The sequence below is a fragment of the Pleurodeles waltl genome, chromosome 5 (assembly GCF_031143425.1).
Source record: "Pleurodeles waltl isolate 20211129_DDA chromosome 5, aPleWal1.hap1.20221129, whole genome shotgun sequence".
In the NCBI taxonomy this organism is placed as follows: Eukaryota; Metazoa; Chordata; class Amphibia; order Caudata; family Salamandridae; genus Pleurodeles; species Pleurodeles waltl.
The window spans coordinates 1,477,473,847-1,477,490,781 of record NC_090444.1 but is presented as its reverse complement, the minus strand read 5'-3'; the positions used below and the strand labels follow the sequence as shown (position 1 = coordinate 1,477,490,781).

Here is a 16,935-nt window from a genome sequence, read left to right as displayed (position 1 = left end):
AGAGTCGCTAGAAAAAAATATTATACAGTTTTTAGATGTGAGGTACACCTGCCCTTAATTTTGTTTACGCAAAAAAATGCAACTGCAATACATTGTTACAGTTCAGTTAGCACTGCAGTATCTTCTATCAAAAATATATTTGTGGCCATTTTGTTGGTTCACTATGTTAGAAAAAATAGGCAGTCAAGCCAACTAAAAACTTTGCATAATGGAGAGGCAGAGCTATAGCCTATGATGGTGAATACTCAGAACCAATTAAGCGCATTGAAGGGGTGGACTAAAAAATTGCCAGTGAAAGACAGAAAATAAGATATTGCAGGATTAACAGGAATTAAATAAAAATTGGATAGGGTAATTGGACAAATACAAGACAGTAAAAAAGTAAACAAGGAAAAATTTAAAATAGTATAATAGTTGCCAGAGGTAAAGGTCAGGGAAATGATAATAATATGAAATATTAGGACTTACTGTGATGTGCAGAGCACTCAGCATTGGCTCTGGTGGTCGGCGCCTCCCCAGCGCCTGCTGGACCAACCTCTGTGGTGCCCCACTTCCTGCCCTTTGGTGCTGATGTAAGAAGTAAAGAAGATTAAAAAAATGGATTAGTGGTACAGTTGGGACTAATACATTCCAATGAATGATCTTTGATTCTATTCTCATTTCTCAACCCTCCTTGAAGGACCAACCCAGTCTCCCTTTTTTGCAGTGCATAGATGCATACTAGTACTACATTTCACTGTGAAACTGCTTGGGATTGTGCGAGCTAGATAAAGAAAGTCACAGAGAATGCTAACTCAGTGATATCATTAATTCCCTATGGTGACTGGAGGACAGAGGAGTATGCATTGCAATGGCTTCTTAAATAATCAGCCAAAGCGAGCACCGATGAGTACGATTAGGTAACGTCAAGCACCTGCCTGGCTCAAACTGGATCACATAATACTCTTACTGTAAACTAAACGTAATTTACTTCTGGGTGCAAGCACCATGGTATTCTGAAAAAAGTCAGCATTGTAGAAAACAGACATAACAAATAATGTAATTAATACTCACCAAGCCCCGGAATATCAATGCCTAGCAGATCCAGCAGGTCCCGCATGCGGTCCATGGTGTCAGTCCAGTGGTGCATCAGCTGCTGGGTGGTGCACTGGACCTGGGTGGTACATCCGACATAGAAGCGCACCCTAGCTACAGCAGTAAGTAACCACTCCCAGGCCTGACACCGGCTGCCAGAATGAGGGGCGGAGGTGCTGCACATAAAAAAAAAGTGATGCCACCTCCTCCTCACTAAAGCTGGGCAGAGGTTGCTCCTCTTGGTGGTGCCACCGCCCACAAGGTAGGCGGATGCTGCTGGCTGCCCTGGGGGTCCTGACGCTGTCGCTCCCCTGTTCTGTGGCATTGCCCTGCTCTGTCATGGTGCTGGGTGGTGGGGGTGAAGAAGAAAAGAAATAGGAAAAGAAGGAAGGAAGAAAATAAATAAGGGAAAAATAAACAAAAACACAAACACAAAAAGTCACAAAAAGCAGGATAAAGACACAGTAATACAATAAATAGAAATGAGGGATAGGATAATTAGAAGGGTGGCTTAATTAAGGATGAAAAAAAAGGCCCAGCACCGTAAAAAAGAGTGAAAAACAAGATGGCCGTGCCCATGCAAACCACTTGGTGCTGTTGGTGTGCGATTTTGAATGCAGGAAAGTACTTCACCTTGTGTTTGATGTAAAGGGCAATACGAACGGGTGCAACATGGAACTCTACCCACCTGCGGAACTCCATGTAGCATGGCGGAATATTTTTAGTACTTTACGGAGTTCTGTATAGCGGTACGCTTCCCACTCCACCCAGACCTAGTATTATTAATGGCCAGCTTGTTAAATTAACTTGAGGGGCATATGGGTCTTTACTAATTTAAAGCATAATGTTTAGGGATCTAAACATACTAAAAAGAGACATTCCGACATATTTGCAGCATTCCCATTTCGCATCTGTTAATTCAGAGTACCCATATTCTCTGTTGCTGAATGCCTCTCTAATTATAAAATACTAACATTTTGGAAGACATGACATCAAAGGTTGGTAGATTTTTTAAAGATGCATTAAGCCTCTTGGAAATATATTTCACATTTACAATTAAAACACTTGTGCTAAAATAGGTATTTAGACCCTCCAAAGGTGTTTTGCCAATTCCTTGTCAGTAGTTCAATCTCCCTGAGTCAATGCCCATCTGCTTCAAAATACTTTATGTTGCACGTTAAGTATAGGTAAATGATAAAACACATTTAACATACATTTTCATTTTTATAGAAATGTCTTTCTGGGTACTTTATATAACATTATTACATTCAGTGATAATCGAAATTCATTTTAAAATATCTAACATTGTACATAAAAAACGAGTGAGGACATTCTTTTAAAACTGTGAAAACAGCCATAGACTACACAATTTTTAAAAACTAGGAGCACGTTTAATATATAACATCAACACATGGAAAGGGATGTTTTCAGTGACTCATTTATTTCAGGAATTTGTAGCAGCAGAGCTAAGAAACATTTTTCCAGTCTTCTGTACAGGAAAATAAATGAATCTCCCTCAGCATGTCTCCAATGGAGGAACTTTCTGTCAGCTGGTGAATATTATTTATTTGAACTTGCTGATCTTCACAGACAGCAGTGTAATGATATGTGGATTAATACTGTAATACAGCTTGTCTCAGGGACTAGCTATGAATCTCCTGGTCAGACATAGACCGGTTAGGAACCACTCAAAATGCAACATTTTAGGGAGAGTGCAGCTGCATGATTTACAATATGGAATAGAGGATCTGCACTGTGTACATATTCTGAGTTTATTTAACATAGTAGTACAAAGAAGAAGCCTATATAGCAGTGCTGTTATATTATTACCTACTCAAGATATAATTGAAACTCGATAACAAATTAGACTCTGTGCAACATTATGCCCTTGAATCTTTTTATGTGTTTTCATTGTTTAATTGATATAAAATGTCATGTGATGAATGACTTGCATTTGTGGGAGAGTGCAATAAATGGAAACCAAAGTAGTGCTGTTAAATTCCTTGTTTATGTATATATATGCAAATATATATATATATATATATATATATATATATATATATATATATATATATATATAAAGTTTTCATTTGAATGGTATTAAAAACTAAGGGGCATATTTTCAAGAAAATGGCACATCAGTCCAGATGTGGCACTTTTCTTGTGTCGCCCGTGCTGCACCTACCAACACCATGGTTGCACTGTATTTGCAATACAGCACACCATGGTGGTCTCTAGGACAACAGTGGCAACATTTTTGTTGCAATTGTGGAGCTTTGCTGCACTGTTGTCATAAATGTTGATGCTGGTGCAGCAAAGCACAGGGAGGCCCACTGAATAAAAGGGGTGCACCATTTTAGTGCTAGCTCTGAGCAGGCATTAGAAATTATGGAGAAAATGGCACAGTGAAATTTTGTAAATTTCACTGCACCCTTTTTGGGTCTCTCTTCATTGGAACTCTAACCTTGCATACATTATGCCTGGCATAGGCATAATGTGGCACCAGGGATTACAAAGCGCTGCAATGCAAGCATTGTGCCACTTTATAAATACAGCGTGGGAGAAAGGCCTCCTTAGGCTGCCTTAGCATAAAAAATGATGATTACGATGATGATGAAAGTGGCACTCAGTGCAACACGTAATAATAGAAACACACCAAGACTCAGCAAAGCATATTCTTAGTATAAACACAAAACCAAACTCTGTCTCTTGAGTAACAGTGATTTGTGGCATTGCTTTCATCATATGCACTGTATTTACAGGATTCACACATTCATTTAAAATGTATTATTATTTTGACTATTATGACATGCCATCAAATTCTGTATTTGAAAAATACAACCAATGATCATCCTGAAGGGCCTAGCTATCATCGTATACCAAGTTTTTCTTTTTTTCCATTATACCTTAGGGTGCAGCTTTACAAAACTTTCACACAGTGCAGCGCATCATCTGAAGTTGCTAGAGATGAAAAGAACAAGAAATAACCATATCTACTAAGATATGGTGCTGCCCTTCTGTCTCCCTAGAGCTGGCACACAATCAAGCTGCTGAGCGTTATACACAGACCTTTGCACCATTGTTCAAAGATGTCTGATTGAGTCTAGCATAGGGTTTGAAATGAAAGAGTATCCTTTTGGTACAAAATACTATGCCTAGAGAAACTTTTAAATGTGTCCCACTATGGGTGTGTGTTGCACTATAGATCACACATGCAAAGTGGAAAATGTTTCAAACTATGGTGCAAAGGTATGTGTATAATGGTCAGCAGCCTGATTGTGCACCTGCGCTGAGAGAGGATAGTGCCTCATCCTAGGAGATATGGCACTTTCCTGCTCTCTCCATGTCAAACAACTTTGGGCACTGAGCTGGTTGTACCACAGATGAGGAAATCTGGGTTACTTCCTAGTGCAAAACAAGTTTTGTGCAGTTGAGTTAAAAAAGCATTTTATGCATGTTTGCATCACTTTTGTGACACAAAGGGGGTCATTCTAACTTCGGCGGGCGGCGGAGGCCGCCCGCCAAAGTTCCCCCGCCAGAACACTGCAGCGCGGTCAAATGACCGCCGCAGTGATTCTGACTTTCCCGCTGGGCGGGCGGGCGACCGCCAAAAGGCCGCCCGCCCGCCCAGCGGGAAAGCACCAGCAACGAGGAAGCCGGCTCCAAATGGAGCCGGCGGAGTTGCTGGTGTGCGACGGGTGCAGTTGCACCTGTCGCGATTTTCCGTGTCTGCCACGCAGACACTGAAAATCAATGTGGGGCCCTGTTAGGGGGCCCCACGACACCCGTTCCCGCCAGCCAGGTTCTGGCGGTGAAAACCGCCAGAACCAGGCTGGTGGGAAGGGGGTCGGAATCCCCATGGCAGCGCTGCTTGCAGCGCCGCCGTGGAGGATTCCATGGGGCAGCGGGAAGCCGGCGGGAAACCGCCGGCTTCCCTTTGCTGACCGCGGCGGTCAGAATGCCCCCGGAATCACCGCCAGCCTGTTGGCGGTGCTTCCTCCGTCACCTACCCTGGCGGTCTATGACCGCCAGGGTAGGAATGACCCCCAAAGTGTTAAATTGCCATCTTACCAAGGATTTTCCAAAATGTACTTCTAACATTGCATTGCAAAAACACAAGCCCATAGGCGCGTCCTTCAGTAATCTGTTAAGAACTTTTCTTTTCTGTAACAATTGAAATTAAAACAAATTGTGGCCTACCGTAGTGGTTATAGTCTTCTTCGCCTGTTCCATGTCCAAAATCATAATACTCTGCAGCACTGCAAAAGAATTAGCAAGATCGTCATTTAGAAGAGATACAATCAGTTCAGGAGAAAATGACCAGGTATGAAGAGAACACGTTTAAGATGGAACATTTCAATAGACCCAATTTCCAGAGCCCAACAGGAGTGTTGCACAAATCACCTGTCAGGCACTAGATGCCTGTGTATTTCAACGATCTTGAATATCACTGTGCCATTTAGTTCATTCCTATGAACTGAATTCACCTCCCACTTTGGAAATGTGTCTTGCTCAATCTCTAATTTAAGTTCCACAGCACGTTTTTTGCAGTTGCATTTGTCCTAATTGCTGGGTGGAACAAGTCCCAACTCAATGAGATATACCGCTAGAGGCTTCACTTTCTATTATTAAAAGCCGTGACCACCCCAAAACCCTCACAAAACCACACTGTAAATTATGGGCCTCCTTATGAGTTTGGCTGAGGGGATTACTCGGTCACAAACGTGACAGATATCCTGTTCGCCATATTACAAGTTCCATGATATCCAATGGAACTTGTATTGTGGTGGTTGGGATATCCGTCACGTGTGTGACGGAGTAATTCCATCCGCCAAACTTTTTATGAGGCCCTATGTTTTTGCTATTGACAATCATTAGTGCTTTATTTGAGACTGTGCTTGCCAGTGGGGGTCTACCGGCACTCATTGTTGGGGACTAGCCAACAATTTGGGGACTGGCACTTATTTTTCCTTATTAGTCTTTCACTGAGAGCAAGAGAAGGAAACACAAACTCAATGGAAAGAAGGAGAAAGAGAAAGAGAAAGAGAAAGAAAGAAAATCAGTCACAAGGGGAGAAAGTAGGAACCTAAAAGAGTGAGAGTGGGGGGCAGGGTGAGTCAGATATTGGATTAAAGAGGAATGATATCGATTCAATACTACACATTTGGTGCACCAACATTTAATGAACTGGGCTAGCTCTTAAGCATGGGAGGCCCTGCCCCACATCTTTCTCTGACATGAATAGTGTCTTTCAGGCTGACCAATGGTCAGCCTTACAGACACTCTTTTTATTCATGTCAGGAAGCCAGGCTGTACATGCACTAAATGTGCAGGCCCCTGGATGCCTGAATAGAACTTTGATGGGCTGAAGATGTCACAGCCCTGTAGGCGTAACCTCCTCAACCCTACAAAGTTCCTTGCGATTCTCCCCCTCTCTAAGAAAGCGAGCATCACCAATAGCCTCAAATCTGGGAACTTCAGTTTTTAGCCCTGAAGTGCTCAGTGCAGGGATTTCAAAATACATTGTCCTTTATTGCTAGCAGAATTTTTAAACATGTTTCCTGTGGCTCTTCTTATTCAAACATGATTTTTGCAGCCTGAAGCCAATGCGTTTTGTTCTACATGAACTTCATCAGAGATCATTTTTTTAAATGCCTTCCTCCTATTCACCATCCTAGAGCACTGTATCTTGAAATAGTATGGTCATGCCAAATGCCAAGAGCACGCAACATCATTCTGGGCATTTGGGAAAGCACTAGACTGGAAATATATTAGTAATCCTACCAGTTAGGACACATTCGTCTAGTATAGTGAATAACAGGAAGGCCATTTCAAAATATTAAGCCCTGATGAAGTTCACATAGGACGTTAGCTACAGGCTACAAAAAGCATAAGTGAATAAGAACAGTTACAAGAATCATGTTTGAAAATTCTTCTAGCAATAAAGAACAACATATTTTGAAATCTATTGACTGATAAAAAAAATTCTAAGGACAACGAATCTATTGGGACTTGTTCCTTGTTTATAATTATTTCTAATATTGAAGTTGTGATTGCTGGATCAAACCATGGATGACTTTTGAAAAAAGTTTTCTTGAAGAGAAAAGTGCACTGGCCGACTTCCTAGATCCACATGTACCCAAGACGTTCATATAACCTGGAGTAGTTACTGTGATAGGAGCCAATATTTGCTACAGGGCCTTGGCCAGTTATTGTAAATTATTCATTGTGCCCCAGGCAGAGTGTCCATCACTGACCACTCATCACACAGTGGGGTGTGGTCAACAAATCTCACTACTTATGGTCAGCCAGTGATAAGAGGCAACCATCCTAGTCCTCAGGAACAACTTAGGTTTCCCTCCCGAGATGCTGCAGCTGGTAAGTTTTAGGTTTTATAATGTTTGATGTGTGAAAGTGTGTATGTCTAAATGTATGTGTACATGTGAGTGCATGCTGTGAATGGATGTGTGTGAGTGTATGGGTGTGAGTGAGTGTGAATGTGTAGCCCTTACCTCACCATGCTTAAAATTACCAACAGCCACTGTATTTAATAAAACCGCCACAGGCTTCTCAGCAGGGCTTTGGGCACTGGCACTCATTCTTTTACAAATTAAGTGTTACAGAACCAGTTCTTGTTGGAAAATAATAACAACAATGTACTGTTTGATACCAGCATTTCGTCACAATTTGAAATAAATAAATGGACCAACTAATGATAGTTTCCTATGTGCTTCAAAGATTTATGAAACACAAGTGAAATACAAAGCTTATTTTACTACTGAAAACTTATTCAAGTTCATAGTAAACAAAGTTGCATGAGTTTATATTTACAGACAAAAATTCAATTAAACTTTGTCTGTGACTAGGTTATAAACACTAAGTGGTGGGAAAGAATTTTAGAACTCTACCTGAAAGTTGCTAGTTTCAGCTTTGTGGTGTACTTCTCTGATTGGCCAGCCACTGCCAGACTGGCGAGGCTGCCTTGATAAGGTGTGAAATGGCCTGGGCTGAACACAAAGGAAGTGCCTGGGGGAGGAGAACTACCTCAGCAGATGTTGAAACAGGATGGGGAGAAAGCAGCCAAACTGTACTTCAAAAGAGGAAAGGACATTTGGGCCAGCAAGTGGACCTCCGACATTTCCTGCAAAACCAGACAGCCAGGTGCCCCTTTATTAGATTAGAAGATGGCTGGAGAGGAGTGTGTTAAGGGAAACTTAACCACACTAGTGGGTGGGTTCAGCCAGACCTAACCTCTGAGATAGAATTGGTGCAATTTTAGATTTTTGGAGAATGTTGCTCGCTGGGAATGATTTTTGCCACACCTCCCAGGAAGTGGTCACTCAAGAGGGTGGAGGCCTACGCGTGATTGGATAGACTCCACCTGCTTTCCGTCCCCAGGAGCTAGGATGAAACTGGCAGAGCTACACTTCACCTTAGATCTCTACAAGGAACAAAGACAAGAAGAAGAAGGACTGCCCTGCTGGACCCCTGACCTGCACCTGGAGACTGCAATCTTAAGGACTGCACCAGTTGCACACTTGGGCTTCACCACTAAAAGGACTTTTCCTGTCTTCAACTGCTTTAAGAGGGGACTCCCTGTTTTCTACAGGTAGAAAATAGCTGACCAGAGTCCCCTGCATCAAGCCCTGATGAAACTGACCAGTAACCGGTGGTCATTTTTGGATTTAAGCCAGGTGGTTTCCAGGAGTTGGAGTCCTAACCCTCAAGGAACAACTCAGAACTTCTGGAACCTTGGGGTGAGTTGTGGACTCCTAAAGGACTTTCAAAGACCTTCTAGAAGAATATCCAGAAGTTTGGAAAAGTGTAAAACAACTTTGGAAAAAAGCTTGATAAGTGGAGCGACCCAGCGTCAGGAGTGAAGCCAGCTTACATTGATGCGACCCAGCCTGGCTTGAAGGTTCATCTTGCTAAAAAGCTCTGGAGCCCTAGACTTCCAAGAATCCACCAGGGGCTCGTGAAAAGGCAATCCGATGATGTTGACTTGAAACCGGCTTGCTGTGGAGCAGTGTCCAACATCGGAGAGACAAAGCTCCCAAAAAGTGACAAACGTAAAAAGTTGACAGAGGCTTCACGTACAGTATATCGAGGAGGGCTCCAGGGAGGTCGACTTCAATTTCAAGTTTGTTCTGGATGAAGATTTCCACCACGGATTATCGTCTAAGTCCGAAAGGTAGAATTCTTCACCGATGTCTCCTGTGATGCATATCTGAAGAGGGCTCCGAGGCGGTCGGATCCGACTTGTGGCTTCATCCTGTTTAAGAAACTTGTCCTGAAAAAAAAGACTAAGTCAGAAGGTAAATCTTTGACCAAGGCCTTCCGTTCACTGTAGCAGAGCAGGGCTCCATAGCGGTCAGCTTCAAATTTTGAGTTTGTTCTAGTCAAGTGTGACCAGATTGGCATTCTTAGTTTCTATGTGCTAAAACACATTTAATCTTTAAATATTCATATCTCCGGTTCACTTTATGGATTTTTGTCATTTTAGTGTGGTTTTAAAGATAAAATATAATCCAGGAGGAGGAGGAGGATGATTGCCTGTCCCTTACTTCAGTAGTTAGGGCCCCATCCAAAGCTAGTGGGAAGGGAGGGTCTTTTGTACCAGTCCATGAAGAAGCAGAACTGGTCCTCAGCATGAGGGAACTTGAGGCCCAGGTAGCCTTCATAGCTTTGGAGGCAGAGATGTTGGCCCTAGAAACGAAGAAGTAGGCAAAGAGTGAACATAGAGACAGATGGCAGTGAAGACGAAAAGGAGATGTCCATGGGTGGTGGATTTTGTCCCAGACTGCCCAAGGGGGTTGTTCCTGTTTATCAAGAGGGGGGTGGCATAGACAATTGGCTGACAATCTTTGAGAGGACTCCCAGGAGTCTGTACTGGGGTTCACTCCTATTGGAGTTGATTCAAGTATCTGGGAAGGATAAGCTCCTGACCCTAGGAAAGGATGAGATAGAGTTCTATCCCAATATGATTATGTGCCTCATACAGACATTTGGTTTCAACCCAGAGCAGTACAGGATAAAGTTTAGGAACACCCAGAAGGACAATACCCAGTCTTGGGTTGACTTTGTGGACACCTCAGCTAAGGCACTAGAGGGCTGGATACAGGGTTACAAAGTAAATACTTTTGAGGGTCTATACAATGTGATCATGAGGGGGTACATCCTGACCAATTGTATCTCAGAGAGGTTTCACCAACATCTAGTGGACTCTAAGCTGACCAAACCAAGAGAGCTGGAAGAGGCGGCTGATGAGTGGTTGAGAACCAGAGTGAATGTCAATTCCCAGGTGTGAGACTCCAAGAAGTGAGGGGGGTCAGGTCCCCAAATGCCTAAAGAGAGAAGTGGTAAGCCCACCACAGATACTCCCTCTGTACACCAGAACCCCAAGAAGGAGGATAGTAAGTCCCACTCCCACTCTGACAAGCAGAGGCAGGGAGACCCAGGGTTAAAAACGCTCTTGGACAACAAGATCTGCTTTGACTGTCAGTAGACAGGTCACTTCAGGTGAGATGCAGCCTGTTCCAAGAAGGTAGTTAGCAGTGGGCTGTCCAGTGTAGCCATATAGGAGGATGCCTGAAATTATGAGCTCCTGATAGCATTGGGCTGGGAGACAGGTCCAGATGTTAAGCTAGTGATCCCTGAGGGTGGGAGTAGGCACTTTCACCCCATTCAGGTGAACTGGATCCATACCACTGGCCTGAGAGACACATCTGCCAGTCACACCATGACATGTGACCGGTTGGTGTCCCCAGACATGTATGTCCCAGAGGAGATAAGGTCAGGGTAGCCACAGGTGAGGTCACCACCAAGCCTGTAGCCACAGTACCCCTAAAGAGGGAGGGAATCCTTGACTGGTATATGGTGGTGGTCAGTGCTGACCCCCCCTTAGATTGTATCCTGGGCAATAACCTCCAAGAGATTAGTCTGATCCCAGAAGGGGCGGTCACCCAGGGTGCCCCCCAACCCAAAGTCCTGGGGAGCCAGTCCTACAGTTAGGAGACAGGGGTCCCCAAGAAAATGGAAAAAGAAAAGGACAGGTAGGCCATTCTTTATGAGTGGTCCAGTGAGCCAAATGTCTTCTGCCCCAGTAGGGGGGGGACACAGAGTTGGCACTGGTGAGGCCTCACCTGGCTCATAGGAAGTCCTGAGTAGTCAGGCAGCTGTCCAGCTGCAGTGTGGTGCCCCTAAACTGACAGAAGGGAGAGTGGAGGAAGGGTGTCTGCCGCAGGATGTGGTACCCCCCCCACTCTAAACAGCAAGAGGGGTGCCAAGACCCGACAGTTGCCCCAAAAACTGCTCACCCACCTGTCAGTGGAAAGCTTAGGGTATGGTTCCGGGTTCTGACGACTGTCAGTAGCCTCTGGCGTGTGCTAGCCTTCATGTCAGCACTGAACTTGGCCTGGGAGGTAGACACCAGGGTCAGAAGCAAAGTAGGCTGCCTGACCCTGGAGGTCACTGCCCAAGTTGGCACAGTAGGAGAGAAAGAACCCCCTAAAGGTTTTAGTTTAAAATGGGTCCCTTTACTGTTGAGATGGGTTCAGTACCCAGAATAAGAGACTCTGACAGGAGGATGTAAGGCTGAGTAGGACCTGCAAAAAGGACAGTCAGTTTTCCTCACCTGACAAGCCAGGAAGACTCTCCCAAGGTTGGGCTGAGTTTCCTGGCCATGTTCACAGGGGGGCTTGTGTGGGAAAACTGGGCTGACTGCAGAAGCCCCTTAACTTTTTGCCCCCGTTTTTCACTTCTGATGGTGTTTTTCTGTCCCTAATGGTGCCCTGGAACTGTATTTTGCAAGTGTGTGCCGCTTTTGCATCAAAAAATGATGCAAATGCGGCGCTAAAAAAGTATAGATATGGGCCTTAGACTGATCTGATTTAAACTCTTTTATCACCAACACACATTCACATGCAAACATTAATTAATGCTCCAATTAATTGATTGTTAAAAGCTCCAGCACTTACTGAGAGAACTATCTTTCAAAGTATTATACAGAAGAGACCATTTGTATGTAGGCCAGAATGCAGTGTTTTATTCCTGGATGCTTTCAATGTTATAGCCAGTCCGCCACTCTGTTGTTGAGCCCTAAGCTTCTGGCATACTTTATAAGACTGAGGCATCATATTGGAGATGATGTCTGCAAGATAGTCCCGCATTAGCCTGCATTCTGCAACCATACATCAGTTGTGACAATTAATGTGGTATACGAAGAATCTTTGTTTAATATGGGGCAAGTTGGCAAGAGGTGTAACCAGTGTAGCAGGCTGTGAGAAATCATGGAATGGAAGATAGTTATTTATTTTTAGGGTGATAACATTTGTTGATTTGAATATGGAAATAGATTCACAAGAAAGTGTGTATGCCGAGTAGAAGTGATAAAGAAGCTCCATTGACTTGCATCACTGAGGGCTGGCCTTATCAATCGAGCACAAAAGATAAACTCAGTGCCTGCATTTACTAGTGTTTTACTGTTGTCAGTGCACCTGTTCGTATGTTCAGCATGCTTTCATGTTGTAGAGGCACAGCACTGTGACACATTCAAACAATTTGTCCTATGTCTCATTCGCAAGACCACGAAGGACTTTTGGGATTGGAAATCTTGGTTAAGAGCCAAGGTTTTTCTATTAGACTTACAATTCCAATGACATCTCAATTTGTTTCAACAGTGCATGAAACAAATAATTAAAGTATTTCATTTGCACAGGGATATTGAGGTAAAAGTGGCACAAGCAACACATTTAGAATAAGTAAAACCATCTCCAACCTGCCAGGATTGCCAAATGTTAAATACGGTTTATTTAATAGCTATTCTTTTGTGGATAGCATCAGGGTTCAGTTAGTGATACGGAGTCAGTGTATACAACACTTAGCTGAAAATGTGCGATTAGTCAGGAATTTCCAATGTCCAAATATACCAAACCCCAGTTGTTTGTGTGTTAATGTTCTATGTTTACTACAACATCACTCAATATAATTTACTATCCATTGCTTCACTACCTTTCATACATACCTCTTCTACTTTCTACTCGCCGACTCTTTCCCATGCTTTTCCTTTCTTTATGTGAGTGACTACGTTATGAAATCGGAGTACTGGACAGATTTTGTCTGATTTATGTTTTGGCAATGAAGCGTGTGTGCCATTCTGCACTTGCCACTCGGAAGTCGTTCAGCTGAGTCATCAAATGTTTAATTCTCGAATGCATTGCAGATTAGGCAATCTACGATATTGTTCTTGAAGGAGAATACAGAATAAAATGAAAAGGGAGAAGTACATATGAATGTATGTTTGGAAGTGAAGACTTGCAACAAGCAAGTGACGCTTGGCTCTTCCCAAAAAAGAAACATTCCCTAATATCCTTGCACCATAAGCACGGCACAGCATTTCAATAAGTCAATTAAAGAAATCCTAGCAGAACAAGCTGTCCTCTAAATTCTCTGCCGCATTTTTATTGCTCCCTACAATGCTTACAGCCGGTGAAATCACAACAATTAAACATATGCCTAAACCTCAGCTTCTCAAGCTTTACTTAAATGAAGTTCTAAACAACACTACATAGAGTTGTTGCAGTGGTATTTCGACTTTTAGTCTTAGCGAATACTTCCTATTAAGCAAGCGGAACGCAGAGACACATTTTCTATAAATAAAAAAAAAGTGTAGTACGGTTGCAAATTGATATTATTTGAAAGGGATTTTTTTTATTTTTTTTTATTTAAGTGAAGGCATAGTTTCCGTGTATATCATTTCAAAAATGTTTTTATTCATCTAGTACCTTTCATTTTCAACTGTGAGCATTGATGTGCAATACCTATGAACACTCAGGAGTAGATTTCGCATATTTTCATACAAGGCAGGAGGAAGACTTGCTGCGCTACGCTGCACTGCTTTAAAGGAAGAGGGGAGCAATGCGCCAATTTTTACCAAGACATGGCTCATTCCTGCTCTATGCCTGTGCTGGAGCACAATGTGTTGGTAGGATGTTGTTTTGTTCATGAAGGGGCACACTTATTAAGAGGAAACAACAAGGAGAAATAAAGATATTTCCCCTAGTTGCCCCTCTAGTGGGAAAGGTACAATTCAGATGCATCCCAAAGTCTACCAGTGTTGGTAAATCTAGGAGTGCAGCAGAATGCATGGATGGAGGCATGGGAACACCTATGCTCCGCCCATATAACAACCCCACTAGGCAGTGTAACTCAAAGCAGTGAACTACACAGCCTTGCCTCACACCAGATTAACCAAGCCACACAGGGTAAAGCAAGGTACGCTGGTGTGGCATAGCAAATCTTGTATTCCCAAGTATACCAGTGTTGGTAAATGTAGGAGTGCATCAGAATGCATGGATGGGGGCATGGGAACACTCACACTCCACCCATATAACAACCCCACTAGGCAGTGTAACTCAAAGCAGCGAATTGTGCTACCCTGCATTACACAGGATTAACCAAACCATGCAGGGCCAACCAAGGGTGACAGCAAACTATGATAAATAAGGTCCAAGATATTCATCATGGTGTAATTTCTGATTTGCACAATTGTCTTCGTTGTTTTTTTTTCTATTCAATGTTCTATCTAAAACATAGGGAGTCATTCTGACCCTGGCGGTCCATGACCGCCAGGGCCGGGGACCGCGGAAGCACCGCCATCAGGCTGGCGGTGCTTCCATGGGCATTCTGACCGCGGCGGTACCGGTACCGCTGCCAGTTTCCCGCTGCCCCAGGGAATCCTCCACGGCGGCGCTGCTTGCAGCGCCGCCATGGGGATTCCGACCCCCCTTACCGCCACCCTGTTCCTGGCGGTTTTCACCGCCAGGAACAGGATGGCGGTAATGGGTGTCGTGGGGCCCCCTAACAGGGCCCCACATTGATTTTCAGTGTCTGCCAAGCAGACACTGAAAATCGCGACGGGTGCCACTGCACCCGTCGCACGCCTTCAACTCCGCCGGCTCCATTCGGAGCCGGCTTCCTCGTTGAAGGCGCTTTCCCGCTGGGCTGGCGGGCGGCCTTCTGGCGGTCGCCCGCCAGCCCAGCGGGAAAGCCAGAATGGCCGCGGCAGTCATTTGACCGCGGTGCGGTCATTCGGCGGCTCCCGCCGGGCGGGCGGTTACCACCACCGGCGGGAGTCAGAATGACCCCCGTAGTTTTTACAGAACCATCAGCAGCTATCTGATATACATATAGCATGACCACCTCTGTTATTCAATTACAAACATGCATTAAGACGACAGTCTAAAAGTCTTTAAAATTATAAACACAATTTACTGTTTTCATCAGGATGCAATTAAACTCAACTCCTGTGACCAGGTATCTGTATTAGGTCTGTGCTTACATTTCCATGTTCAAAGTATTATTTTTGGCATTCAGAATGTAAAAAGTCCATTGAGTATGTTTGCACAGTCTTTCCATCTTTACACAACACCAGGCATGCAGATTCTCTCGGTTAGTAATTTAGGTTTTATTTTAACCCAATTAATTGCATCAATAGAGACACATGTCTGACTATTCCACATCTAAAACATACAGATTATATGACATTGCTCTTCCCACATCCTCAACATAAATGTTCTGGCTAGTTATGATAAAGACTTGCATATGTCTCTATCTGTGTTTCTCCCTGTGGGTGGAGGAAAGCATTTAATGTGTCACAGCCAGGAAGACTGTCTGGTATAGAGGTTTTGTTCTGTGAGAGTGTTCATTTAGATTTCAACAGCCTGTGGTCAATTTGTACTTATTTTTGCACAGATGAAATGCAGAGGTTGGTTTAAAGATATCAACAAAAGGCATCATAGAATCATATTTAATTTGCCTCCCTAAACCCACTGACCTTTGTACAACCCTTCAAGAATAAATAAGTTTGACTTCCCTGCCAAAGAAAAGAAAGTGAGATATCTTGCATATGCCAAAGTTTCTTTACACTAAGGCCCATATTTATACTTTTTTAGCGCCGCATTTGCACCACTTTTTGATGCAAAAATGGCGTAAACTTACAAAATACAATTGTATTTTGTAAGTTTGCGCAGCTTTTGCATCAAAAAGCGGCGCAAATGCGGCGCTAAAAAAGTATAAATATGGGCCTAAGAGTTTGTACTATGGCTAGAACGTTCTAGATCTCTGTTTGTATCATGGATTTTGCCTTTGGTAGCATAAGGACCTGCAGCCTCCAAGTGTCTACATGCTGTCTATGTAGTACTCAGTGGAAGCCTAAAGGTAAAACTAAATGCTATAATTTCTAATCTTTTTATGAAGGTAGGGAACTAGTTGTAGATCAGTTGAACAAATTGAACAGATTGTGGTGCACCCTTTCTGAAAGATATGCCCAGGTTGACTGAATCTGAAAATGTTAAGTATTTGGATATACTGCAGTTAGGGATGGGCGATGTACATCTGAAAAAACTGTTGGCTTTTTTTTCCGAGGAACTATTGATAGGTCTGGCTTTGGCATCGGCAACAGATGTGTTGGCAAAGGCTACTTGCTTGGGTTGTCACCATTATACCATACTGGAACTAGCCAGAGTTAGCCATGTTAAAATTTGTGCATTCTAAAATGTTCAGTAAACCTTTACCTGTACAAGATATTATTATTAGATATTATTAGAAAGTTGATTATTATTTTAGAAAGGGCAGACCTTTACCAACATCATTAACACAACCTGTGTATGTGTTGAACTCCACTAAGCCTATGGTAGCTATGGCACAAACAACACTCAATTCCTGACAGAAATAGGTGTCACGTTCAAGCAGAATCAACAATTTAAAAAAATTCCTATGCCAATTTAGAACAATAAGGACAGAATTAATGAACAGAAGGACACAAAAACAAAGTCAGATATGGGTAACTGCACTTATAGATTT

General features: G+C 43.2%; 1 protein-coding gene across 4 annotated transcripts in view; it reads right to left on the bottom strand.

Annotated features, from left to right (window-relative positions):
* The window catches only part of KHDRBS2 (KH RNA binding domain containing, signal transduction associated 2), a 1,516,682-nt gene that overhangs the window by 193,237 nt on the left and 1,306,510 nt on the right, over positions 1-16,935 (bottom strand). For all 4 annotated transcript variants that reach the window (XR_011203853.1, XR_011203854.1, XM_069235755.1 and 1 more), the window contains exon 9: positions 5,275-5,333. Coding sequence is in view for 2 of the 4 variants with exons in the window: in XM_069235755.1 (XP_069091856.1) it covers positions 5,275-5,333 (59 nt within the window). In the remaining 2 variants the exon portion in view is untranslated. The remainder of the gene's footprint in view (positions 1-5,274; positions 5,334-16,935) is intronic.